General features: G+C 38.6%; 2 protein-coding genes across 2 annotated transcripts; both read left to right on the top strand.

Annotated features, from left to right (window-relative positions):
* Positions 1–605: 605 nt before the first annotated feature.
* Positions 606–7,851, top strand: LOC115918945 (lachesin-like). The gene is made up of 3 exons (XM_030995324.1): positions 606–1,066; positions 3,873–3,991; positions 4,932–7,851. The coding sequence occupies exons 1-3, from the start codon at positions 938–940 to the stop codon at positions 6,238–6,240; spliced, it is 1,557 nt and encodes a 518-aa protein (XP_030851184.1). The 5' UTR covers positions 606–937; the 3' UTR covers positions 6,241–7,851.
* Positions 7,852–15,333: 7,482 nt separating this feature from the next.
* On the top strand, positions 15,334–25,582 carry LOC105440207 (creatinase-like). Its single transcript, XM_030995323.1, has 6 exons — positions 15,334–15,845; positions 19,953–20,321; positions 20,837–21,083; positions 21,635–21,752; positions 23,866–24,113; positions 25,215–25,582. Exons 1-6 carry the CDS (start codon positions 15,657–15,659, stop codon positions 25,412–25,414), a joined length of 1,371 nt encoding a protein of 456 aa, XP_030851183.1. The 5' UTR covers positions 15,334–15,656; the 3' UTR covers positions 25,415–25,582.
* The last annotated feature ends 1,224 nt before the right edge of the window (positions 25,583–26,806 follow it).

The following is a 26,806-nucleotide window of genomic DNA, read 5'->3' as shown; positions in this document are numbered from 1 at the left end:
AAAATAAATGTAAAGATATAGTCAATTTGAACATGAGGTAATAAACCCCTTCCCACACCCTCCTGTCCATGTTGCTGTCCCTCGATCGCCCTGTTATCTCGCATCTCATCCGTCTTGTAAGACCAGCGCCCCTATAGTCCGTGCCTTATTTAATGGCTGGACCCTCTTGTTCTCAGCACTGGGTACAGGATAATGAGAACTTAATCGGGACTATTTAAATGACAATGAATTTACAAAAACGTACAATAGGGAGGAAATAGATAAACGCTTATAGGTAAAAAAACCCGTAAATTTAGGTAGAAACAAAGTGATATTTGTTTTTTTTCTTTTAAGTATTGTATGCTGATCACATTCATGATAGATTTTATGGAGAACCTCCATTCTTTTTTCAATGATGTACCCTAAGAACATTTGTAAACGCAACCAAATGAAAATCTAGCGGTGAACCTTATTTCATTAGCCAGAGAGCATTACCCTCATAAGACTTCAGTCGCCATACCGCATCTTTTGTTCTCTTACGTAACCCTCCCTTTGTCGCGGAGGCAACGGAGCTGAGAACTGCGAGATCAAGGAAGAATGGGTATGGCGACGCCCTGAAACAAGCATTGTTTGAAAGGAATTCGGAGGGTACCCGATATACTAAAATACACAGGTATATACCATCATCTCTACGAGCCCATACAGGATCACTGCGCACCCATAACGTTGGCGTAGAGACGGGACAGGTTGAGAAGGAAGGATGTTGCTTGTCAAGAACTTCAACTTCTGGAATTAATATGGTTGTGAATAAGGCGTTGTGAATGCACGAAATACATATATGTTTCACTTTGGAATATATAAATATATTCGACACTTATTCTATACCGAATCAACGCCATATTCCTTCATCTTTTGAGGGGAAGTCTTTGACTGATATTGTCTAGCTGACTTATATGCCATGATGATTCTTTTTCGATCACGACTCGAGATTGTCGTCGTCCTCATGGCGACTTTGCTGCTGTCGACGACGTCGGCTGCCGACTCGTTCGGCTTCATCATCGAGCCCAGTGATACAACTGCTGTTCAGGTAGGTTGTCGTTTTTGTTTTATTTAATATATGTAAAGAATTACTGCTGTATATGTGAGTACACGTGAAGCAAGGTGTGAACGCGATAAGGTGTGGTGTGTTTACGTGTTGTCTGTTTTAATAATGCATCTTGCAATGATTATTGAATAGAGCACGGGATTCATATATTCAAAACGATGCTATGCCTATAATTGAAGTTATTATTTAATTGTATTTTTTGCTATAATCATACTAAAAAAGAAAAATTCTTCTGTATATAGGGTGGAGATCAAGCCAGAAACAAAAGAAGATGTTTATCTCTTTAAATCTAATTCATGGGAACCTCCGTACCCTTATAGAAGCTGTGACATCATACAAATATTTTTTTAGAAATTCTCAATTTTTTCTTCATTTTCCGAAAGAGCATCAAAAATAATGTCCAAATGTCGAAAACCAATTACATATGTGAAGTATTGGATGAGATATGACCATCTGAATCATGTCCTATGGGAACTCAGTGTTATAGTGCCCTGGTTCATAACTCAGCCAATACCTAACATTTTCAATTGGTTTTCGACATTCGGACATTATTTTTGATGCTCTTTCATTTTCCAAAAGAGCATTTAAAAAAAAAAAAAAAAAAAACTTCACCACTCTATGGAACTTATATAATCATGCATAGAACACACAAAAGAGGCAAATAATAATTCTTCATTATAATTAGGAATAACGATGACCCTTCTGGAAAATATTTTTTTGTCAAGCCGTTGATAAAATTATACTTATGGCCTACACAAATATAAGCAAATTGCATACATTTTCCCCCTTCAAATTAAATATTTATTTATTATTTTTTTCTCAAAGCTTAAAACTGTACATGTATTTTAAGCAAATGTACACAATGATGAATACATACGTTTGACAAAGAAAGATACAATGAAAGACAAGGTAGGTGGAGGTGCCTCCATCTTAAGAAATAAAATAATCTTGTTTTATAATGCAGATTGTTCAACGTCATAATGATATTTTAAGCTATTTACTTTAAAAAGATAAGTAACGAAATAGGAATCTAAAAATAATCGCCGCGGCCGGTTCTTGCATCGTAATTATATCCACACAATCGCGCTTTACGTTCTATGTTGTACAAAATTGTTATGAAAATTACACAACGCTCGCCAGAAACTGTATTTTGTTACCACTAAGTCTTTGTGTAATTTGGGTTTTTGAAGACGTGTATCAATCAGATATGATTATTTACGTCTGGGGACCGACCTTTACCGTCACCTTCCGAAGACGATATACTGGACGTAGCTTTAAATTATTTTTTCTCATTATATTTGTCTTGTGAAATCTAAGGCATGAGAAGATGTTGGGAGTTTGAGCACTACTGTCTTTGTTTACATCACTGTTGTTCCCATCTCGGAGCACCATAAAACCCTTAACTCTTAACATGAGATTGTGCTAGATTGTTTATTCTTGATCTAAACAAGGAAAACATCACCAATTCAGAAAGAAGTGATAAATAGTATTTAAAAGCTTAATATACCCGTACATTGTAGAGCACTATGTGTAAAAAGGTTTAACCCTTTGTATACGGGAGCCAACTGGTCCCTGTATCAGGTCTATGGTAATTAGATAATTCAGAAGTCAACGGGTTTTAATGGAGACTCCTTACTTGTTATGACCCTTTGAAAAGTACATGAATAGAACTAATGGAGCTCAGGCTCATGGAAAATCAATGGCGGATTAGTAAATAAATGATGAGATAGGCATTGATTCGATTGAGTGGTACTAAATGAAATGTTGATCTAAAAACTAAACCTCGGACAGTTTCTCGGAAGGAGTTGGTATGACGCATCCCATCTCACAGTTTTATGATGTTTACCGCTCAAGAAAGCCCAAAATGCTTCTCCCCATTCGAATAGGAACAAAACCTCTCCCTGACCACCCCCCCCCCCTCTCCTCACACACACTTCCACCAAATAACTACTATGATCATCCCTAGTCTTACCATCATTGCTGCTGTCACTGCCTTTTATGAATGCCATCTCAGTCACCAATGCCATTAGTATTATCATCATCAAAATGTTATCATTGTCATCATCATCATCATCACCATTTTCATCATCACCAACATCATCAACCACGGTCTCACCTGCATCATCTCGATAATAATAATAATAATGGTGGCTTCTTATACAGCGCGCATGTCCATCACATCGTGACGCTCCTGGCGCTGCCCCGATTATTACCCTGGCTTTAGCAAGGCGACCATTACGGCGCTCTAGCATTTCAAGCATTATCCTCATCATTACCACGATTACTACATTACCATCATCCGTGTCATCACCATCATTATTATTATTAGTATTAGTATTAGTATCATCATCATCATCATCATCATCATCATACTACCGCCGTCACCATCACCACCACCATCATAACTATCATATCAATTTTCCTCAAACCTTATCATCACAATTGCTATAGCTACATAATCGTCATTTCATCATCATCATCATCATCATCATACTACCGCCGTCACCATCACCACCACCATCATAACTATCATTATATCAATTTTCCTCACACCTTATCATCAAAATTGCTATAGCTACATAATCTTCATTTCATCATCATCATCATCATCATCATCATCATCATCATAGTCATCACTACCTTCGCCTATCACCACAACCATCACAGGCATGTTTCTCAACGCTAGTTTAATGAGAAGTTATAAATTCTGCTACAGTCTGATTCTGAATTTTAACAAACGAGAAATGATAATGATTTGATACAATTTGTTGTTTATTTTTTGACATAGGGTACAACGACGACTCTGTACTGTTCTGTCAACCAAGATGCTACTACCTTCATGTGGGTGAGGGATACAGTGGTCATCGGTCAGAACCTACAGATCGTGGGAGACGCTGACCCAGACAGGTGAGAAGGAGAGAATGGTCAATAGAGAGGAGGGATAAATTGAGAGCGGGAGAGAGGGAGAGATAGAGAGAGTGTGAGAGAGGGAGAGAGAGAGAGAGAGAGAGAGAGAGAGAGAGAGAGAGAGAGGCGATATAGACCTACGAGGTTCATGGTAGAGTGGGTAGGAAGAAGGTGGGGATTAGAGACCGACGGTGAAAGAGAAGGGGAGAGATAGATAAAGGAGGGCAATAGATTTTGAGAGAGAAAGAGAGAGCGAGAGAGAGAGAGAGAGAGAGAGATTCAGACATACATGTAGGTGGAGAGAACTAAAAGGAGAAAATAGACCTAGATCAATAAGAAACACAAGGATATGCATGAGACCACAGATAAACAGATGGGGAAGAGAGAAGAGGTGGTACTGTGAGATTATCAGACATACAATAAAGGATGATATATTTTTTTATTTTTCAGGTACTCGGTCTCTTACAGAAAATTTTCAAAGGAGAAAGTGAGAGGGAAAGAGAGGGAGAGAGAGTAGTGTGATAGAGACATGGACCTACGAGAGGTCCACGATAGAGTTGATAGGAAGAGAGAGGGGATTAGAGACCACATGTGAAAGAAAAAGGGGCGGGGAAGAGAGAGAGAGAGAGGACACGACATTTGGAGAAAAGAGAGAGAGAGAAAGAAAGAGAAAGAGAGAGAGAGAGAGAAAGAGAGAGAGAAAGTGGGAGAGTGGGAGATTGACATTCCAAAAGTAGATAGAGAGAACTGGAAGGAGTAGATAGACCTAGAACGATAAGAAACAGAAAGACATGTATGACAGAGAGAGAGTGAAAGAGAGAAACTTACATAGAATGAGACCACAGATAAACTGATGGGGAAGAGATAAGAAATGGTATTGTCAGATTAGCAGACATCCAATAAAGGATGATATCATTTTTATTTTATTTTTATTTTTCAGGTATTCGGTCTCCTACAGCAGCCAGTCCTACAGCCTCATCATCGAAGACGTCAGACCAGAGGATGCAGGTACGTTCAAGTGTGTTGCCTTCTCCGGTGGAGCCGGCCTCTTGTCTCGAAACGCCAAGCTCGAGGTGCATGCCCCACCCGTTCAGGAATACCCTTCCATCACCAGCACGGTGACGGGAATGATCGTCGTCGGCGAGACCATCGAGATCGTGTGCGAAATCGAAGGCGGGAATCCCATCCCGGAGATAGAGCTCATCAAAGGCAATGAGATCATCGTGGTCGCATCGGGTCGTTTGGTCTACGTATGGGTGACGGAACAAGGCGATGAGGGCGCGATGTTCGAGTGTCGGGCTCAGCATTCTCTTTGGACAGAAACAAGGTCGTCCTTCATCGGTCCATTCGACCTCGTCACGGAATTACCGAATATCGTGCTGGCGCCCCCGACGGCGGAGATCACCCTCGGCTCGCAGACGTCATTCGTCTGTACCGCAGCGCCGGCTCCAAGGGCAGTCTACCGCTGGTTTCTGAACGACGAGGAGTTGGAAAGCAACGTTGATGGTTCGGTGGTGATCGACAGCACCTTCTCGGCGACTGTACTGCACTTGATAGGTACAAGGGACACCAATGGTCTCGTACGGTGCCAGGTTGAAGCACCTAATGGACAAGCTTCTGCAGACTCTTCCTTAACCCTGATCCTAACGGAAGTCTCCACCCAGGCACCTACCGGACCTGTTGCTTCAACAGAGAGGGTCACTCAAGCACCGAACACCCGCGTTCCCTCCCTTCCTACTGAGGCACCGAGGGAGACGGATGCACCAAGCACTAAAGCAACAACCATTGCTCCGCAAGAGACAAATACCCCTCGTCCCTCTTCTACTACCCTACCACGTACTACCCTACGACGACAGGCAATAACCGACGAACCATTACCATCCACCCAAGGACTCACCGACTCCATGACAACTGGAGAAACCCCATCGGATGGTATGGTCCGTGGCGCATCTTCCTTCGACACCATCTTCGTGGCCTCGGTCAGTACCATCGCCTCCCTCATTGGCGTCATTTTCGTCGCTGCAATGGGCGCCGTCTGCTACGTCACCACGAAACGTCGCCGCGAGAGGCGCGCCAATATGCAATCCGGTGGCAACACGAATGGGGACGTCTTCTTCCGTAGCCGCTACATCGGCATCGTTCGCTCCTGGTTTTCACCCGTCCACCAAGACACGCGAAAAACCCTGACCTCGTTTGAGGGTCCTACTCCCGACCAATCCCCATATAATACTATTACTTCAAGGCGATAGGTTCAGTTTCATAATGAAGCTGATAATACGCTCAATAGGCAAACCGGTTTACACGGCTTGAATATTTAATCTTTATTTGCCACATTATTTTCCTTTAAAAAAAAAGATTCACATTCTTTCTTAAGCAATGATATTGCAGATGTATTATCTGAATAGTAGTTTAGATTCTGAATATAATAGAAAATTTGTCACCAGATACTGCATTTGCAATTATTGAGGAATATTTATTGTACCGATTGGCATTTGTGGCAAATAAGGGGTAAAACAAATCGTTGCTACCTTTCCTCGAAGCGGGGAAACATTTTAATGGTAGATATTTTACCTGTAAAAGAAATGTACTCTCAATGTAAGATCATCCATATAATTATGTCGTGGATTGTGTTATTGCGGATTTTCCCGTATTTTTTAAACCATTAATTGGTATCTTTCCACAAAAATGTGAGACAATTTTGTTAGTGATGGACATTTTAAATATTTTAAAGATTTTACTCTTGAGGGTGAACTGACTCATTTACTGACTTGCTACCTTGCCGTTTGTTGCTCTGCCGTGGGTTGTACCGGATGGTACGCTTTTTATTCACTGTTTTAGCACGAAGGCAAATGAGCGAAATTGTATTTGATATTCAACAAAGGTCTTTCAAATCTCTTCAGTAATAGCATAGTCACGCCAAAGAGACCGAAGCGAGACCGAATTACATTACCGCAAATTGCCAAGAATCGGGGAGACGATATGGAGTCAGTTTGGCCGTGTAACTGGCCGGGGTGTCAGAGCTTGCATTTTAGGAGGGTAATTGATGTACGGCATTATCTATCATTTTGTTTTACTAATCATTTTCTTATACGTTGACTTCAAAATGTGACTCGTGCTTTTGGAAATATCATGTCCAAATGGGCAATAAGTAAAATCTTTGCCGAATGCGGACGATTTTATATCATAATGCACAACAAAAGTGGGTCGTTTTTGTATTAGTGTTGTTAATACAGAGAATTTCCTCATAGTTTTTCGTTTCTTTTCGTATAATTTCATTTCTTATTTTACTTATTTATCTATTCACCTTTTTAGCATATTATATCAAAGGTTGCAAACATCTAATCAAATGTACTTCTCTTTCTTTATTTCACATTATCTATTCATCGTCTAATTAACTTAACATTAACTCTTCTTATAAAAAAAGGGTACCGCCATAGATTCATTCTACATTAAAAACGCATTGAAATGTTCTTTAACAAAATACGGTTTTTCCTCTCTGTATCTGATCCTAGCACCCCTCAGTAATTCAGCTTGAAGAAAAGTAAGAAGCCATTCTATTCTGAAACTTGTTTGTTCTATTTTTGTCTGATGTAAAAGGTGGTGTGTAATCTGTTTCACTTTTATCGGATTTTTAAAACAAAAACAAATCCAAACGAGTCTTAAAATGTTTTTATCTAATGTTACCAGTAGATAGATATGAAACAACATAATGTAATGTATTTTTTTATGGAATACCCTATATGCGAGTCTTAAAATGTTTTTATCTAATGTTACCAGTAGATAAATATGATTCGACACAATGTAATGTATGTTTTTATGGAATACCCTATATATTTCAAATAAAATGTTTGTTTTAAGAAGCTAATGAGTCCAAAGGTTTATTTTATCATGTACCCATGTTTATTATTACGACATATCAACCGGAAAGTGGTATGAATCTGTTTGTCTGTAGATTGGAACATTGATAAATTACTTGGCTTCGAACATGAGCTGTCTTTAGCCTATATATCAAAATATTTTCCGATGTAGAACATTCTTCAAATATATAAACAGTCATGCATGTTCCACACGAATTCACATATTACATAAGGCCTACCTCGATATGTCTGAGACAAATTCAGCCAAAACGTTGTGCAGTTGTTTTTCACGTCTACTCTCGATTGTTTTCTTAATTATAATTTTATTTGGTTGGTAAAAAATATGAAAAAAACATTCATATTGGCTTTAAAATGGAAAGGATGTGTTTCAGTCGCTTTTGAAAGAAGGTGAAATAGTTGTGGTTACGGAGAAACGGGGATAAACATTTGGGCTCTCACCCTCCCCCCCCCCCCCACTCTCTCTCTCTCTCTCTCTCTCTCTCTAATTACGATAATGTTCACTAGCGTAATGGGGTGGGGGCTGGCTGGGAGATGCTGCTCCCCAAAGTTTAATTTAAAAACCACAAAGAGGGGGGGGGGGGGGGGAAGGAAGGAAACAAAATTGTTTTACCACTGCCGAATTCATAATAATCCCGTTGGTCAGTTGGTTACATCAAATATTGTTTGGGTCTTATTTTTTGTTTCTCGAACGCCCGTCTTCTTACCAGATTTAAAGAATGTATGTGAAATCCATGTCCTTTGCTATAATAAATTGTACAAAATCCATGTAATCACGATTGCCCTTCTCATACACCTCCCAGCCCCTCGTACCGCATGTTATATTCTTTTTAGATTGAGGAAAGGCTTGTGAAATACTGCAAGCAATGGCATTAGTTCCAGGGTACTGGGGACAAGCAAGGTCCCCACAACTTGAATCTTCATCTGGGATTGTCTACCATCCCTTTACACGTAAAATTGAAGAAAAATAGAGAAACAGAATTGGGTGGATCTCGTGAATAAGACTACGTCACACTGTTTATCTTTGAAATAAAGGGAATTTTGTAAATTGTAGAAATTGTATATCATTGGAGAAGTTTTGTCCCCAGAAATTACATTTGATACGGTTTCAGGTGAGAATTTCAGGCTGCCTAGCGCCATAAGAGAGGGAGAGGGGGTAAATATTTAGCTGTCTGAGTAATCAAAAGTGCCCTTATTCCAAACTTAAACATTTCTCGCTCGGTTGCTACCTGACTTTGCGAAATAACGTCACCATAAATGCAACATTTTATTCAGTAAAATTCAGGGTTTTTCACACCCCCTCTCGCAGATTCAACAGACCAATCCCCGAGTCGTGTCTCATTTACATCACTGTAAACACTTCCCCCCTCTCTCTTTTTTTCTTCTTTCTCTCTCTCTCTCTCTCTCTCTCTCTCTTTCTCTCTCTACCCCCTCTCTCTTACGCTCTCTCTCTCGCTCTCTCTCTCTCGCTCTCTCTCTTTTCTCTCTCTCTCTCTCTCTACCCCCTCTCTCCCTCCTCTCTCTCTCTCTCTCTCTCTCTCTCTCTCTCTCTCTCTCTCTCTCTCGACATGCTATATTATTATATTGCATCCAAATTCCAAGCTGACCCGATTAGCGTTAAAATCGAAAATTCATTTTAAAGCGAGTAATTAATCTACATGATAACGCAGATGGCGCCCATACACAATTACACAATCGCAGAATTGGGCAGTTGACAAGTACGATACGACAATATTGTATGAGAATTTCTGCTACAAAATTATGATTGCATCGGATTTAACTCTCCATAATGGCGTAGTCTGAGTCCACTCATTGAGGGTCATTAGAACCTGGGGGGCTCCGTTTTTAATCGAAAAACAAAACAAACAAAATGCAAAATTACAAGGCTACTCATGAGGGGGGGGGGGTTAGCCCAAGTCAATATTCATTAAATCTTACTAAGCTAGTTTTCAACGAATTACATAGGCTATAGTTCATATTTGACAACTTTGCAAGATGTAACTTTGTAGGCTTTGTAAGATTATGGTCATTGACGTTCCCGAATATCCTGGTATTTGAGCAGTAATTTGCCCGAGAATATCCTCATTTACGGGCAGGAGGTGCCCGAAGATGTGATTTCCCTCACAAACTGACAAAAAGTGTTAAAACATGTCAGAAAATATAGAATATAGACAGCTGATATTGGGTAGGGGATGCCCCCCCCCCAACCCCGGCTCCTCACAAACAAATGCACCCGTACGTCTGTGATAGTTTACAAAGCTCTGAATGGTCAAACTCCTAGTTATGTCACTGAATTGTTGAATATCGAGTCTCAAACTCATGGTGGTAACCTTCATAGAACACAAGTTGCAAATGCCCCCATATAAAACCAAAGTAACCCTCAGAGACCGGTCATTTCTTTGAGCTGCCCCTAGATTATGGAATAGATTACCAGTACAAATAAGGACAGCCCCATCACTAGAAAATGTTCAATCAAGGCTGAAAACTCACTTGTTCATGAAATATGTATAGCACAGCATTTACGAGCTCTTGCAGCGCAGTAAAACATATCCACATAGTTATTGCGCTTTACAAATGAAAATATCATTATTTTTATTATTAATATCGGTGATGGGGTTTGGCCTACTTACGGACATATTTCTCAGAATTTTTCAGAAAATCTACTTGACACAGTTTCATCAATTACTAATTGAATAATACTTACAAAGAAAAATTCATAAGTTATATATCACAACATTAATTATTCGTTTTTAAAATAATTAACTTTTTTTTTCCACAGGTGGTACTTTTCAACATCTGCCCTTTATGATATTTCCTTTAAACATTTTCGAATATGTTTGTAAAATTGCATTTTCTTTTTGTGTATATAAAACATACGAAGCTAAATAATAGATTTGTAAAACCTACATATTTTGAATTTAATGATCACGCCATCTTCGGCTGGAAGCAAGTAAGTAGGGGAAGGTAGCGTTGGACGTGCACTAGTGGAGATCAACATTTTTTTTTTTTTTGTTTTTTTTTTTGTAAAATGAATTTATTGATAAATATATGCATTTGAACAAAACAAACAATCATACACAATCAATTGAAATAACATCGTAGCATCTTAGCATAGTTCAAATAAAACATGTTTCGTTTTCTTGAATAACAGTGTTTTCAAAAATGCATATCTTTTTTGTTTTACAGTTCCTTTCGATCTTTAATCGATTGTGGATTAGTCTTTTGAAAATACAAAGAATAGAGACTTCATGAAACATGAGTTTGCGATTTTCTGCTTGCATAAATGTTAAATAAATTGCGTATTTTGCATATATGATAAGAAAATTTAAACTTTTAAATATTTTGTTTTTCAATTTATAACCTTCAATTAAAACGAACTTGTCAAAAGAAAAATTGACATTGTAAAGTTTTCGAATTATGTCTCCAAATTTTAACCAAAACAATCTTGTGTGCTTGCACTTTACAAATAAATGGAGATTGTCGTGTAACTGATCATCATATAAACATAAGGGATTGTTACACAATTTCCATTTAAATAAATTATACCTATTTGGTAATAAGTTGTGTAATAACTTAAAATTGAATTCTGATATTTTGTTTTCTTTCATAGCTTGTAAATTAAACGACCATATGACTTTCCAGTCGATTTGCTCTGCACTATTTAACATTTCTTCCCATTTCTCTTCTATTGGAGGTCTAACAATTGAATGAATAGACAACGTAGAGTAAAAAAACTTCGACTTTCGTTTAGTGTTAACATTCATTAAAACATTTTTCATGACACCTTCATTTTCTTCTCGTGTCGCATCATATACATGTACCTGTTTTAACATATTCTGTTTCCAAACTTTGGGAATTGCATTTACTATGATATAATATTCTTGAAACAAAGAAGCATGTTTTTTCTCAAATCTTTCTTCAATTTCTCTCAAAGACATAAATCTAGAGTTTTTTACGACATCATTAATTTTCAAAAGGCCTACATCGAACCATTTTTTAATAAATAGTACATTTTTGTTGTGATCTCTTATATTTGAGTTAAACCATATGTTTTCACTTCTAACATTAGTACATTGTAAATCAATTGGCGTCTTACATTCTACTATCTCTTTAAAGTCAAACCAAGTATATACCATATTCTTGTAATATTGGGGTATTTTTATATTCTTTAAACAAAACTTCATATCATCTTTTGTACATTTACTATTTAACACATATTTTAAATTGCCCACTTTTTTAAAGAAACCATCAATTATCTTTTTCCACTTTGAGTTTTCGTGGGAGAAGTAGTGCAATATCCACTTTAATATAAAACTTTGTAACAGAGCATTCAAATCAACCATTTTTAATCCTCCATACTCATAACTCATACAAACCACTTTTCTTTTTATTTTGTGTTTTTTTCCATTCCACAAAAAAGTATACAGTAAAGAGTCAATGAGTTTCATTACATTTTCCGGCATGGAAATCATTTGAGCATTGTATATAATTTGAGAAACAAGAAATGATTTGATTATAGTTATTTTACCAGAAAAAGTTAAGCGCCTCGCTTTCCATAGACGTACTATATTTTCAATCTTTGATATTTTGGGTTTCCAATTAAGGTTTATTAGGTTTTGTTCATTTTTCCCAAAATGAACCCCTAATATTTTAACATCAGAATAGGTCCATGGAATGCCATAAATGTTTTCACCAGTGGTGTCTCCATTAATGTTAACTATGGAACTCTTTGATTTATTCAGCTCTAAACCTGAAAATAAACCGAAATGTTCTATCTGCTTTATAGCTTTCTTTAAAGATTTTGTGTCTTTAACAAAAATTGTTGCGTCGTCTGCAAATTGCAGTATCTTTATTTCGACTGAATCAAAAAGGGTAATTCCTGTGATGTCTAGATCGTTTCTTATTTTAATAGCTAGTACCTCGACAGCGAGTATGAAAAGCAGGGCCGAGAGAGGGCACCCTTGGCGTACGCCTCTTGTTATGTTAATTTGTTCTGTTAACCAACCGTTTACATTGACACTGCTTTTAACATTTGTGTACAGAGTATTGACCCATCTGCAAAATTCATTTTTAAATCTAAATTTCCGTAAACATTCAAAGAGAAAATCCCAGCTAAGACAATCAAATGCTTTTCTAAAATCTGTTAAAAATGCAAGTCCTTTGTCTGAGTGGTTTTGGACATAATAAAATATATCTTCGATTAATCTGATATTTTCAGCTAAACTTCTACCCTTGATGTACCCTACTTGATCATTGGAAATTAATGTGGGAATTACCTTCTGGAGTCTTTTAGTTAGGACTGATGCCGCAATCTTGTAATCATAATTAAGAAGTGAGATTGGTCTAAAATTTTCTAAATTAGTTTGATCACCTTTTTTGTGTAATAGCTTAATTATAGCTTGTCTTTGCGTGCTAGAAAGTTCATTATTTTCAAATCCTTCGTTTAGTGAGTTTACAAGCAAACATTTAACTTCTGTCCAAAAAAATTGATAAAACTCAATATTCAGGCCATCACTTCCAGGCGCTTTGTTTTTGGCAAACTCAGAAATAACTTGCTGGCATTCTTTTTCTGTTAATCGGCCTTCGCATAATTCTGCCGATTCTTCAGTCAATTCAGAATTGTGTAAATCAAATAAATATCCTTCTAAATCATGTTGTCTTTCTTTTTGACGATATAAGTTTGAATAAAATTGATGAACACATTTTCTTATATTTTGTTGCTCACTAAAAATTTTGCCTTTGTCGTTGCGTAGTTGCAAAATTGTACTTTTATCATAATTTCTTTTTTCCAATGACATAAAATATTTAGAGTTTTTCTCTCCTTCTTCAAACCATTTGACTCTCGACCTGATTATTGAGCCTTTACATTTCCGTTTGTATATTTGTTCTAGTTCTTCGGAAGTCTTTTCATATTCATTAATAGTTTCCTGCATTTTCTCACCGTTAAGTGTCCACATTTTTTCATTGATCCTTTGTAATTTCTCTTCTAAAAACGTGGAATCACTTTCTTTTGTTTTCTTACTTTTGGTATATTTGATAGAGTATTCTCTGACTCTAATTTTACATAGTTCCCATGCGTACTGCCAAGACATGCAAGAGTTATTCTTTTCTTGTACTGCCTCTTCTATAATTGTTCTAACTTCTTCACAATAATCACTTTTTGTTAACAAACTAGTATTAAATTTCCAAAATCCGGGTCCATGTTTGGTGTCATTAAATCTGATTGTTATGGTAACTGCATTATGATCACCATTAACAACTGGCCTAATATCAGTTTTGATTATATAATTTTTCAAAGGTTTACTAATCAGAACAAAATCAATTCTTGAAGCAACCTGTAGACCCTTGTTGCGCCATGTATATTGTTTTTTATCAGAATGCACTTTTCTCCAGATATCTATTAACAAAAACCTCTTTAATATTAGTTTTAAAAAATCAACATTAAATAGGCCAGATTCTGGACTAACCATTCGGCTGAGTTGAGAAACTTGTCACAAATGAACGTATCGTTTCCGGTTGGACCTTAGACGTACAAATATAGCCAACAGGCCTTTCGCTCGCCAGCCACTGACCTCTTCAACATTGAATAAAAAGTTTTAAAATCCTATTTATCCAATTCTGTATAATCAAAACAGTATTATAATTTAATAAAAGATAACATTCCTATAACAGGCATACGTACAGGTTCACTCCTGAATGATAAACGCCTATAAACCTACACAACAACAACAACAACAACAAATGTCTATTCTCGTATAGCTTCCTACGTACAAGGACGCTTTAAAGGCCCACTGCACTATATAACAAGCCATGCCTAATCGGTGACCATTGATCCCCCATGATCCTCTTTTTCTTATGTTAACTGAGAGCTGAGTTGATGAGATAACCACCTGTCCAGTGACCTTGCAGGGCAGTCTAATCCCTCCTGTAATCTATGGCAGATACGCTTTAATATCATGATTATGTAACGTAAAGGGTGTGTGAAGCGGATCTAGGGGGGGGGGGGGGGTTCGGCGGTTTGAACACCCCCTTGGGCGGCCAAGTGAAAGGGGGGGGGGAGGGGGAATAGAAGAAGAAAAACGAAGGATAAAAAAGTAAAATAGTAAAACGGCGCGATTTTTGGAAAATCCTGGATCCGCCACTGGGTCAAACACCCCCCTTGGCAAAAAGCTAGATCCACCCCTGATCTATTTCCATATGGTCTACACCCAGCCCGGTTCCTCTCCTTTTCTGCTTCTATTAAAACCAACTTGTGAAAACCAACTTAATATCAGGGTGGACTTCCCCTTTCTCCCAGTGTAGGGTTTAAAAATACGAGACCATGCATGGGTTTCCCAGGAAAACTGAAAAAAGTAGTCAATTTATGAGTGACCTGAGGAAACGTAACTTGACCTTCAACTTGTCAAGTTGACCCTAGTTAAGCGAGTCCATGCTTGGGTAACTCTACTCACCGATAATTTCTACAGAGGCTCGGCGGAACAATCAATGGTGCACGCCCCCGGAATATTATCTTGAGCCTCAATATTTAATCGTAAAACCGTGACCAAAAGGTATACGACATTGCAGTTATTAAATGGTCATAATCTAGTCTGTACATATACACTGTCCAATCACAACTCCTTGGTCTAACGCAGTGTGAAGACAGGTGCATACGCGGTCGTCGTTAAAATTAATATACAATTTCGCTCGTGCATGTGAAGCCTGGGAGTCTGGCCAGGATAGGTCGTCGTTGGACTAGTTGAATCGTAGCAGGGTCTGTTCTACAGGGATCTAAACTAACTAAAGGAGCCATGTTTGGAAGATTGGTGAACCGGTGCGTTTCAGGAGTTGTAAGGCGACAGCCAGTGGTTGGAACCCGTAGGCAAGTCGTTCCCCTGATGTCACAATGTTCGAATTCGGCTAGTTACCATTCTAAAATAACAACCATTAGCTCCTCCTCAGAGATGCCAAAGTTGATGACCTACGAAAATGGTGAACGGGTAAGTAATGTCATGCGCCCAGAAAACAGGCTGCTGGGCCGGATAGATTTAAAGCATTTAACAGAATACAATTATGAATGTTTTCTTGAATCGTTCAAAAATATAAAGGTCGAAGAAGCATATATAAGACCGAACAGGAGCGTACACAGGGGGGGGGGGGTTAAACCCCCCCTTTGGTATTTTTTTGTGTGTAAACCTAAATTTCTCTAAAACCCCCCCCCCCTTTTTTTATTTTTTATTTTTATTTTTTTTTTATTTAAAAAAAAAAAAAAAAAAAAAAAAATATTCCCATGGTTGACCTAAAAAAACTGACCTTACCCCCTCCCCAACGGAGCAAAATGTCAAATGTTCAAATTTCGAGACCCCCCCCCCCCCCCCCAAAAAAAAAAAAAAAAAAAAAAAAAAAAATGTGTCCTCTTATTTTTCCTCCCCAACGAAAAAGATTAATACCATGTAGGTAGGATCTACTATCGCAGTGCACTGGTGAGCAGCTATCGAACGGTGTGTTGCTGACAGATTCTAAGTACATGTATTTGTTTTAGGGACCATTTACGGTTGATCAAACAGTGGTTTTATTTACCATTTTCAAAAAACCGCTTACACAGCAGAATCCAGAAACAATGTTGCCGAGAGAAATAAATAGGTTAAATGTCAAATGATTATGTAATGAACGACACTCTTTGAAATCGGTGAAAATGTCATTATCATTACGATTTGCATGAATCTTTTCATTTCTGAGGGTGATAAAATGAATGCAGGAAATGAAATAGCATGTATTTTGAAAGAGTTCATGTATCATTTGTCGTATTGTACTATTTCCTATATTGCGACTGCTTACACAGTAAGATGTTTACACAGTAGGCCTACATGAATTATATACACAAAAGTCAATATTAACATATTAAATAGACATTGCTTTAGGAAGTTTGATAGCTAAGGGTGACGAACTTTGAGGGTCAATAAACTTCAACATGAATATACACGTAGTATAGCGCAGTTTTGGATCTTTTCATGAGTTTCATGAAATCATACAGTACATTTTAACATTGGTTTGGGAGATTTGAAGCGGCTGACGTACTGTGCAGTCAAAAACTTCAAAAACAGGGGAGGGGGTGGTACTAACAAATTAAGACATACATGAATATGTGCCGGTCTAAGGAGTCACTTTTTCACACAAAAAACCTAAACATGTGTCCCATTTTGTACAAAGATATCACTAAACATATTTCCTTTTTTCAAAAAATTTGAAAAATGGCCCCACTGATATTTCGAGAAAAATCCCTAAACAGGGTACCTTTTTTTATAGTCAAAATGACCCTTAAAATAGGTTGGGGTTCGAGGCTTAACTTAAGTGGCACATCGCCCGTCAAAACTAAATCTGAGTACACCCCCCCCCCCTTGAATTCAAACATGAATGTAGCAGAACTTATCTTCTGTAGGCCTATAGAAATACAATTTAATCACTTTATCTACACATGCTTCATAAAAACAGTCAATTCCAACACTGTGACGTATAATTAGGTGATACGTACGTAGACGTATCACCTTTTGATTTCGTCAAGATTTTTATTATTTATTTATTTATTTATTTATCAGGTGGGCTGTATAACGTACAGACCACCTTATAATTTCGTTAGAATTGCCTTTATTATTTATTTATCAGGTGGGCTGTATATAATACAGAACACCTTATGTTTTCGTTAGAATATTTTTCTTATTTTGACCCACTTTTTTGTTAGCAGGATAACTTGAAAATGGCTCAATCAATTGCCTTGAAATTTGGCACACATATTTATTGGCATGAGGAAAGAGCACAGTAAGGTTTTCAACCTTGACCTTGACTGAAAACGTTATCTAGGCGCCATTTTGTGAAAATCAACATATGATCATATCTTCATAACGGAAAGTTTCTTCTCATTCATATTTATCATGATCAAGGTCAATATCAGTCCGGTCAATTTCAGGTCCAAAAACGCGCGCGTACGCCATTATTAGCAATGGCATTTTATAAAGAGTCGCGCGCGTTTTCGTTTGTCACGGCCGAACGCAAAATAATTCCTCCCGGGTATCTTTTGACACAGTATTCCTCATATCTTTCCGAACAATTTGATACCATGTTTATCTCCTTATGACCATTATTAAGGGAATGAGCGTCCGTTCAAGATAAATGTCCGTGTGCGCGAACTCTTGTAATACATAGCATATATGGGCAACAACATGCCTATATAAAACCCTTATGGCTCTTTGGAATGGACGGGAACCCTCATTTTTGTTCATATTCGGATAGAGTATGAGTGGGAGATGTGATTTCATGTCTCATTTGGCCATTAAGTATATCGTGTCATCATCACATTGACCTTGGAACTCAAAATACGAATTTGCATATTATGACGTCAGCATATTTATGGAAAAATTGATTGTATCTCTGTAAATATTTATTGAATCTCTTCCTAAATTACACGAGGGTTTGTATCTTTTTACAAAATACACGATAAACAATTAGCCGAAAATATCCTCAACCGTGTCAAGTTTAGCTGAATTAATGCGGGTATTATTCGATGGTAAAAAGTTTGTAAAACGACTTTGAATTAAAGGGAGACAAAAATCTTTTCTCAAAGTTTGTTTGTTGATTCAGGGAAGCAGGGTGCGATCCAGCCGGGGGCGATTCTCAACAACATGAAGCAAATAGTAAGCATCTAAAAACTTCAGATGCCTGTTTGATTATGATTTAAATTTGAATGTATGCCTCAATCATATAAAGAGAATATAACCACTAATTTCGCTGAAACGATTCTCCTCCCCGTTCTTCTTCATCTTCTACTTCCTAGTTGTAGTAGTTGGAGTAGTAATAGCAGCAGTATCATAATAATCATTGTTATATTTATAATTATAGTAACTATCGTAGTTATAATCATTATTATAGTAAGTGTGTGTTATTGTTGTTATTCTTATAGTTATTTGTAGGCTTTTTCTTCTGATCATAATTATCGTACACACAATACGTCATGTGCCAATAAACTATGATACATCCAAGATGTCTACCAAAACTGTCAATTCGTTGCTGAAATAATCAAGCCAAAAGAAGAAACATTAGAATTTCTACTTTAAATTGAAATAAATTATATAGGAGAAATAAATAGAGAATACAATCATGATTTTGGAACTAGGGGATTAACATGGACATAATGCACTTGTTTACATGATCACAATATCTTTTATTCATTCTACCTCCAATTTGTCAGACTGTTTTCAAAACAAAATCATGTTTGTCGATCATAGTTCTATGTAGCTTGATGTCTCATGGTAATTTAATAAATCTAAGCAACAATTTCTGAATTTTAGCGACAATCGTTCGCCATTACTGCTCTTTAATACTATTATGACGTGCAGTAACAAATAGAAATTTCAGAACTCATGATAAATTCGATTAACATTTGATTCTACTTGGTTGATTCTATTGTTCGGATTATTTAGCAGAACGAGATAGAAATTGACATTCTCATGGCTAACGACTTTGCGTTAGCAGTTGTTCATCGTCTCTACAATGCTATTTGAACAATATTTGGTGACAAAAGACGGCATTTCTATGTGGCGTCAAAAGCAATCAAATAACAAAAACATGGCAGATGAAAAGATCCTCAGTACACGGTCTAATAATTTAAAGAACACTTAATTTGAACCCGGCCATATTCTGTCTGTCTCTCTCTCTCTCGCTCTCGTTTGTCATTGCCTTCATTTCCCCTCGCTTACTTCATTCTTACCACGGAATATGTAATGTGTATGTGTAGGCCTCATTATGTTAATTAGGGTCAATGGTCAAATTGTCTCAATATATCTTACAGACATCCATAATGATCAAGGCTAAACAGTAGAAACTTGACATATGGATAGAACATAATGGAAGAAGCATTTTATTTAACAATATGAAATCGTGAAAATGCATTCTTCATTATGTAAATCATTCTAATCATTTTATTGACTATTATTAATATTAGTAACAAAAAATGAAGATTAAATTCGTGAAGAAAGGTTTTAGCACCATTCATGCACAGATTTTCATTTCGGGTGGAAAATGTAGGTAATTACCGCTCCATCTCGTCTCCATAGGCCCAGCCAACCTTCCCACGCGCCGAGATGCAACGCCGTGTCAACGCCCTCCGAAGCCACATGCTCGATCAGGGAATCGAAGGCGTACTCCTGACGTCAATGCACAACATCAAATACTTCTCCGACTACCTCTACTGCAGCGTCGGTCGTCCCTACGGGCTCGTCATCACCATGGACAAGGTGGTCAACATCGCTGCCCTCGTCGACAGCGGCCAGGCCTGGCGGAGATCACCCGTGAGCGACGATGTGGTCATCTACACGGATTGGCATCGCGACAACTTCTGGAGCGCCGTTCGGCACCTGCTCGGCAACGCTTCGGGGAAGATCGGAGCCGAATTTGATCATATACCTCATGGAGGGAAACTAAAGGTTTGAATGTTATGGATTTTTCTTCCTCTCTTGTTTGTTTGTCATTGTTTTGTTCTGTTGCTTTGTTAATGTTGACTAAAAATGTCAAGAATTCCTAATTGATAACAAAACGTATCCTTTCAACCAATGAGCGGCATGAGCAGGATTCTTTAGGGGGAGGGTCACCGTTCTTCTGCATTGGTATAGTTTTAAAAAAAAGGGGAGATCGAACTATTAAATTTTATCAAAATGAATTCTACATCATTATCTTTCTAACCGATCGAGGCATGTATCGATCGATCTACGCCATTCCTGTAATTTTCTGTCTTTCATGTAAGGAAAGATCAGTTCATTTTACCCCAGGCTGATTGATTGATTGCGAAATTCTTAACCTATTTGCATAATTATAAGAATACGTCTTTTCACTATTTTCTGCAAAACACTTAAGCCCCACTAGAAAAAAACCCTATATTTTTGAAGAATCTTTCTGATGAAATTTAATGATAACTTAAATAATATTTATCTCGAATTAACAGTTAGAACAAGCTGTATCTCGAGACGACACCGTCGATGTTGGCATACCCATCATGCAGATGCGAATCATCAAGTCCCCCGAGGAGATCGCCCTCGTCACAGAAGGCGCCCGCATCGCCGACTTAGGCGCAGAAGCTGTGGCGTCTGTAAGCGTAGAGGGCGCTATGGAATACGAGATCGCCCAGCATGCCACGACGGTCATGATGCGAGAGGTGGCCAAATCGTTCCCGGACTCGGAGATTCGGGATAGTGAGTTAGAGCGAGTAATGTTTCAAACTGTATGATTTAAAGTTTCATAACGCCATTTGTTGAGAGCAAGAAGGGCATAACTCGATGTGAAATGACAACGAGTGAGTGTCGTTGGCTTTTGGCCGACTAAACTTTTCCAAGGTGGATTGAAATTAGAAATTAATATTCCTCTCCCGTCAACATTATTCCCTTCTTGAGAACGGTTCGCTTGAAATGAATTTAACATATGCTTGATTCCCTCTTCCACCAAAAAATTATCCAATTATTTTTCATTTAATTTTCATTTTCAGTTGCCAAACGTTAAATAAACGGTTAAAACACTCTGTCTCCCATTCTGTATATCTCTCTTCTTTGCCGCAATCCCTATACCCTCTTCCGTCTAATTGTTTCTCTGTATTAATGTTTCCATCATTGTTTCTCCCCCTCTCTCTCCCTCCCTCCATCCCCATCTCTTCCTCATCTTTCTTTCCCTCCCATTCTTTCTTCCCTCTATTATATCTATCTCTCTCTCTCTCTCTCTTTCTCACTCACTCTCACTCTCTTGTTCATAGCTTGGTCCTGGGTGCAGTCTGGTCCTATCAACTCAGACGGCGCACACAACGCGACCACGACACGGCAACTCATCAAAGGTGACGGCATCGTCCTTAACGTCTTCCCTATGATAGCCGGGTGAGTATCATGTACGGGTGATCCGACGTTTTTATCTTTCGACAATAATTCGTCCCTGTTTTTACGAAGTGACGGTAGTGAGGAAAATCGTCACGCAAAGTGAATGCAATTTTTTTTCACTACCGTCACTTCGTGAAAACAGCGACGAATTGTTCCGGCGACAATTGCTCCGGGCTTTACGTCATACGGATGGGGTTAGGGTTGAGCATGGAGTAACTAGGCTCGTTCACATTTGACGTGGAGAACCCCGCGGTCTTCTCATGATGACTTTAAAGGGAGTGTGTCATGACGAGACTATCCCCTTGGCCTTACCCGGAGCCAATCGGGTATATACGACTACAGACGACGCGACCGCAGCATTCACGTGCGTGCTACATACGCGAAACCGAAGCGAGTGGAGAACTTCGGTCTGTTTCGCGAACGCTGGCGCGCGCTGACCCAGTAAAGCGTTGGTCACATCCCACCGTGCGTGTTTTTAGTCCGTACGGTTTTTGGGGAGGCCACGGCCGCCACGTTTTTCTGAAAACGTAGGGAGGGAGTGGCAAAGACAGGGAGGGAGTACCGGCAACGCACGTCACACGCACGGTGTAAGTACGTGGCCCGCACGCCACGCCTGGCCGTGAGTGGTTGTGTGCATCGTACGTTGCGCACGTGGTAAGTGCGTTGTACGTGCTGACAACGTGCTTACAACGTGCTTACAATGTACGGTCTCCGTGCGGTTGCCACGTTATCGTACTTACACGTGCTGCTCATGCACGTACGGTGTCCCTACTCACCCGCACGTTGTAAGTGCGTGCCGTGCGCTAAACTCGGTTAGTTTTTCCACCCGATGTCGGGGTATATATACGATGCCGCCCATTCCACCGCAGAGACGATACAGGCTACTGCATAAATCAGTGCGCACAACGTGCGTTGTAAGTGCCGAGCACGTGCTTACTCGGTACGGTCCACGTAAGTTATGCGTGCTCATTGGACAGTTGAACTGGGGAAGTAGCGAGTAAGCACGGACCACGCACTTATCAGGTGCGCAACACGCACGTGCTAAGTTGGCAGTACCGGGCACGCACGTCACACGCACTGGGGGTAAATCGGTAGCCCGACCGCAGCCCGAACGCAGCGAAAGTTCCTCGTGCACTAAAAGTGCTACGGTGTGTCTGCGTGCTCCCAAATCAGTACTGAGGCGGTACTCACCACGTACGGATACCCAAATTTTGCCCACGTTTTTGCACGTAGACAGCACGCACTTGCAAGTACGGCGGGATGTGACCACCGCATAAATCAAGTCCATTCGTTTACGTGCAAATGTCCAACAGAAGACGTAGATGGCGTTAACCAGTATTTCCCATGAAACACTCACTTTAAGTGTAATACGCTTCTCATTTCTGAAACTTACAACCAGGGAGTTCAGAGAGCTCCGTGAATGCGCAAAAGTCCATCTTTGGGCGCAGTTGCCATTCATTTAGACCACAAAAAACGGTGGTTTACCGGGCCTCATCTGAACAAGCCTTTGGGGTTGCATAATCTGTTGTCTAGACAATAATTAGTTGTCCTATCATAGTTGAAAATGCCGCTCGACGTGTAACATCATATGGACAGCAAAATGTTGTCTGGCATTTGCTTTTTGTGGGGGGGGGGGGGGGGGGTGGTGAGGGGACTTACGTGTCTGGGTATATAGGCCTATTTGTCCAGGGTTGAAAATTAAAAATCAGTAAGGTAGTGTGGCAAAGTCTGCGGAACTATTATTGTCGCAGGAGCATGTTTAATACAACCCTTTAGTCATCTAATGAGCTGACGAAAGATTGCGATTGTTACACAAAATAATGTGGTAAAATATATGAGCCTTTATATCGTGCAATTATTTTGATCGTGCTTTGGTGTGTACGACAAGAAAATGTTTTCCGTTTCCCAAAGTATTCAGTCATTATCATCGAGACTGACAGCCATTCGCACGAGCACGTCATGAGCAATACTTGGTTAGAAAAACGATGTTTTCAGATTAATGCATACTAAATTCATATTTAATTTGTCATTTAATCCTTTCATTATTTGTATTCTAATTTTTCATTGCTAATCTTGTAACTACAACTACTCTTCTTAACCACACCTCTGACAGCTATTTCTCGGCGCTTGAACGAACCCTTTTCTTGAACCACGTGCCTTCCGACCGCCATCTTGAAGTGTGGCAGGTCAACTGCGACGTTCACCGCCGCGGTATGGAGCTCATCAAGCCTGGTGTCAAATGCTGCGACGTCGCGCTCGAGTTGAACGAGATGTACCGGGAAAAGAACCTACTACAGTACAAGAGCTTCGGTTACGGGCACTCCTTCGGGGTCCTATCGCACTACTACGGCCGCGAAGCAGGTAGACTTCTTTTTGAATTTCCTTTTCTCCAGAGATTTTGTGCAATAATCTAGTATAACACGACACAACAATGATATTTTAACATACCAACATTTTCTCTAAATGAGCAATTACAATCTGTTTTGTCACATAGGTGACGTAACGCCCCCAATCACATTTAACACGATCTAAAAGACTTTAAACCCCTATTGTCAAGTCTGTCGAAGTCACGCTCGAAGTCACGCTCGGATTACCTAATATACGGTCCCTGTCACGTTCGCACATAATTTTGTATGGATGATGAAAAAGTTTATTGAAATTGCATTGGGTGGCGTGATTTTCTTTTAAAGTCTATACGACAGTGTTGTTTGTTGGTGTGTCTGTTGCTTTTTTTAAATGCAGTTTTGTTGATATTTCACGGGCAGACAGTAGGCCTACACTAGTCTTCATTTAACCCAATATCTTCTGGAAAGTCCCAGGGATCCTTGCTGATAATGAGCGTAAACGAATTGGCCCCGATTTATGTGCATCACTGAATGTCCCAGCGAAAGATGCTTACATACAATTTAGGTTTTGGCGACATCGCTAATCGCTTCAGATATGCAGACATTTTGTGTCACTTCGGATATCAGTGCCATGGCATTGGTTATGTCCTTGGGTATCACAACCATCTCATCAATGGTTCTGCCGGAGTGTCAAGCACCAGCGCCCTCTATAGAGAAACCGTAGTTATCTAGTCTTTTTGTCCGTGAGAACGAACAGTCAGTAAGTGCTTGTAACTGTCACAAATAGTTAATCTTTTGCAGAATGTATCAGCCTCCTTAAGAACAAAATAATTCATGTTTTGGTAGTAGTTGATCGATGGGGGCGGTATAATAGTTCGGTTACAATTATACAATTATAAGTAAATGTGGTTAATAAATCGATATAGGCCTACTGATTATACAGAAGTACCCCGTATGAAAATATTTAAAAAAAATTACACACATTTCTTTCTTCTTCATGTTGAACTCCATTTCTTCTACCATTTTACAAATATTCTTACAAGACCATTGCCGACTTTCCACATTGTGTTAGGTGCAAATAATCACCGAATCATTTCTTATCGTTATATCTGTTTAGCTCTTGAGTTGAGGGAAGACATCGAGACTGTTATACAGCCTGGTATGGTGCTTTCCATGGAGCCACATCTCACGATACCAGACGGACAGCCTGGTGCAGGAGGCTACAGGGAGCATGATATCATGGTTGTGACTGAAGAGGGCGCCGCGTCGATAACCGGATTTCCTTACGGACCAGAACATAACATTATCCACCAATGATTGATTAATTAATATTTTGCTGATCGATTCATTCATTGATTGATTTGAAGGGGTCAGGATGATATATTTTAAAAGTTTGCCATGGTAAATCATAAATAGTCTTGAAATTGTTTTTAATAAATGAAATGAGGAAAACCCGAACAAATCTGGACAAGAATTTTTGATATAGCAAAAATTATTACACTAAATAATTATTGAAATTGTTATATCAATATCATCATATCTACACCTTTCTTTCATTCTTTAAAGACTGTTAAACAACGTAAAACGTTGAAATGTTCAAAAGCGATATATTATATATATATATATATATATATGTATTATGTCTACGCAAGAATGTTATTTGTGTTCATGGAATGTTACTTTCACTGGGTTTTGTTTTGTTTGTTTGGGTTTCTTTTACCAAACCTTTATAAAAGAAAGCTAATCTGTATGTTTACATTATCTTGGATATATCTCATTTTTAAAGTTTTTTTGTTCATTATATATATATATATAATGTCCAAAATATATATTTTTTCTTTTAGAATCTTCATTTGCCTTATTTACATTCTAATACAACGTTGAATGTTCGTTTTGAATGTACATTAACACTGAACATGATCGCAAAGGCTTTCGAGAAATCAACCGAAACGAAATGTCAATACCTTGAAGTGCCATAGGGCGGCATAGATAGAAATCATGTTCGGGTTACGTAATACGTTATGTAATGTTCGCGCATTGTTGCATTTGTAAGGAAATTGAAATTGCCTCAAGTTGATCTTTTCGAAAGCTTTTACGATCGGTATTGTGAGTCAGTCGATATAAAGTTCACCGCAGAAACGTGCTCCTGTATTACAATGATGTAAGTCCAACTCGCATTAAAGAACCCCAAAGTAATTGAGTAATTAGATAATCCATTTGCTATTTAAGTTCTTGTGTGTATATATATATATATATATATAATATATGAATCTATTTTGTGTCTGTATCACATGTTATGTATCTACTGACGAAGTGTTTTCATACTTTGTGATTTTGCAATAGCGATTGATCACTATCTTTTAATCATTAAAGTTGCATCTGAGCAGCAGAAAGGGCGTCAAAAATTTGGTTACCGTTTGAGAAAGCTGTGGGCGTGTCCTCTTCACTTTTTGAAGAAAAGAAATGCTGTTTGTTAGTTTATTTTGAGGAAAATAGGGAGTTGGCATGTTAGCCCCCACCCTCCACCCCAACATCGGACAAGGAGCGAAGAAGTGAATTCTTTTGCAAGCATCTCCAAGATTTCGTAAAGAACTATGGATCATTGTTAATATCGTTAAAGATCGCTACCTTTTATAATTTCTTCTAGTTTAAACAATTTATGAGCTTGTTCAGGAATAATACAATATGCCTATGTAATTAAGCAGAAAG

This window comes from Strongylocentrotus purpuratus, unplaced genomic scaffold (genome assembly GCF_000002235.5).
Source record: "Strongylocentrotus purpuratus isolate Spur 01 unplaced genomic scaffold, Spur_5.0 spur5_scaffold_21, whole genome shotgun sequence".
Taxonomy (NCBI): domain Eukaryota; kingdom Metazoa; phylum Echinodermata; class Echinoidea; order Camarodonta; family Strongylocentrotidae; genus Strongylocentrotus; species Strongylocentrotus purpuratus.
Note: the sequence above shows the minus strand (reverse complement) of the source record. Positions and strands in the feature narration are given on the sequence as shown.

Excerpts from the sequence above, each read along its gene's own strand:
- LOC115918945 (XM_030995324.1), top strand. The coding sequence starts at position 938 with ATGATGATTCTTTTTCGATCACGACTCGAGATTGTCGTCGTCCTCATG. Across the intron at positions 1,067-3,872 it reads GTGATACAACTGCTGTTCAG|GGTACAACGACGACTCTGTA; the intron begins GTAGGTTGTCGT and ends TTTTTGACATAG. Across the intron at positions 3,992-4,931 it reads GGAGACGCTGACCCAGACAG|GTATTCGGTCTCCTACAGCA; the intron begins GTGAGAAGGAGA and ends TTTATTTTTCAG.
- LOC105440207 (XM_030995323.1), top strand. The coding sequence starts at position 15,657 with ATGTTTGGAAGATTGGTGAACCGGTGCGTTTCAGGAGTTGTAAGGCGA. Across the intron at positions 20,322-20,836 it reads CTCATGGAGGGAAACTAAAG|TTAGAACAAGCTGTATCTCG; the intron begins GTTTGAATGTTA and ends TCGAATTAACAG. Across the intron at positions 21,753-23,865 it reads GTCTTCCCTATGATAGCCGG|CTATTTCTCGGCGCTTGAAC; the intron begins GTGAGTATCATG and ends CACCTCTGACAG.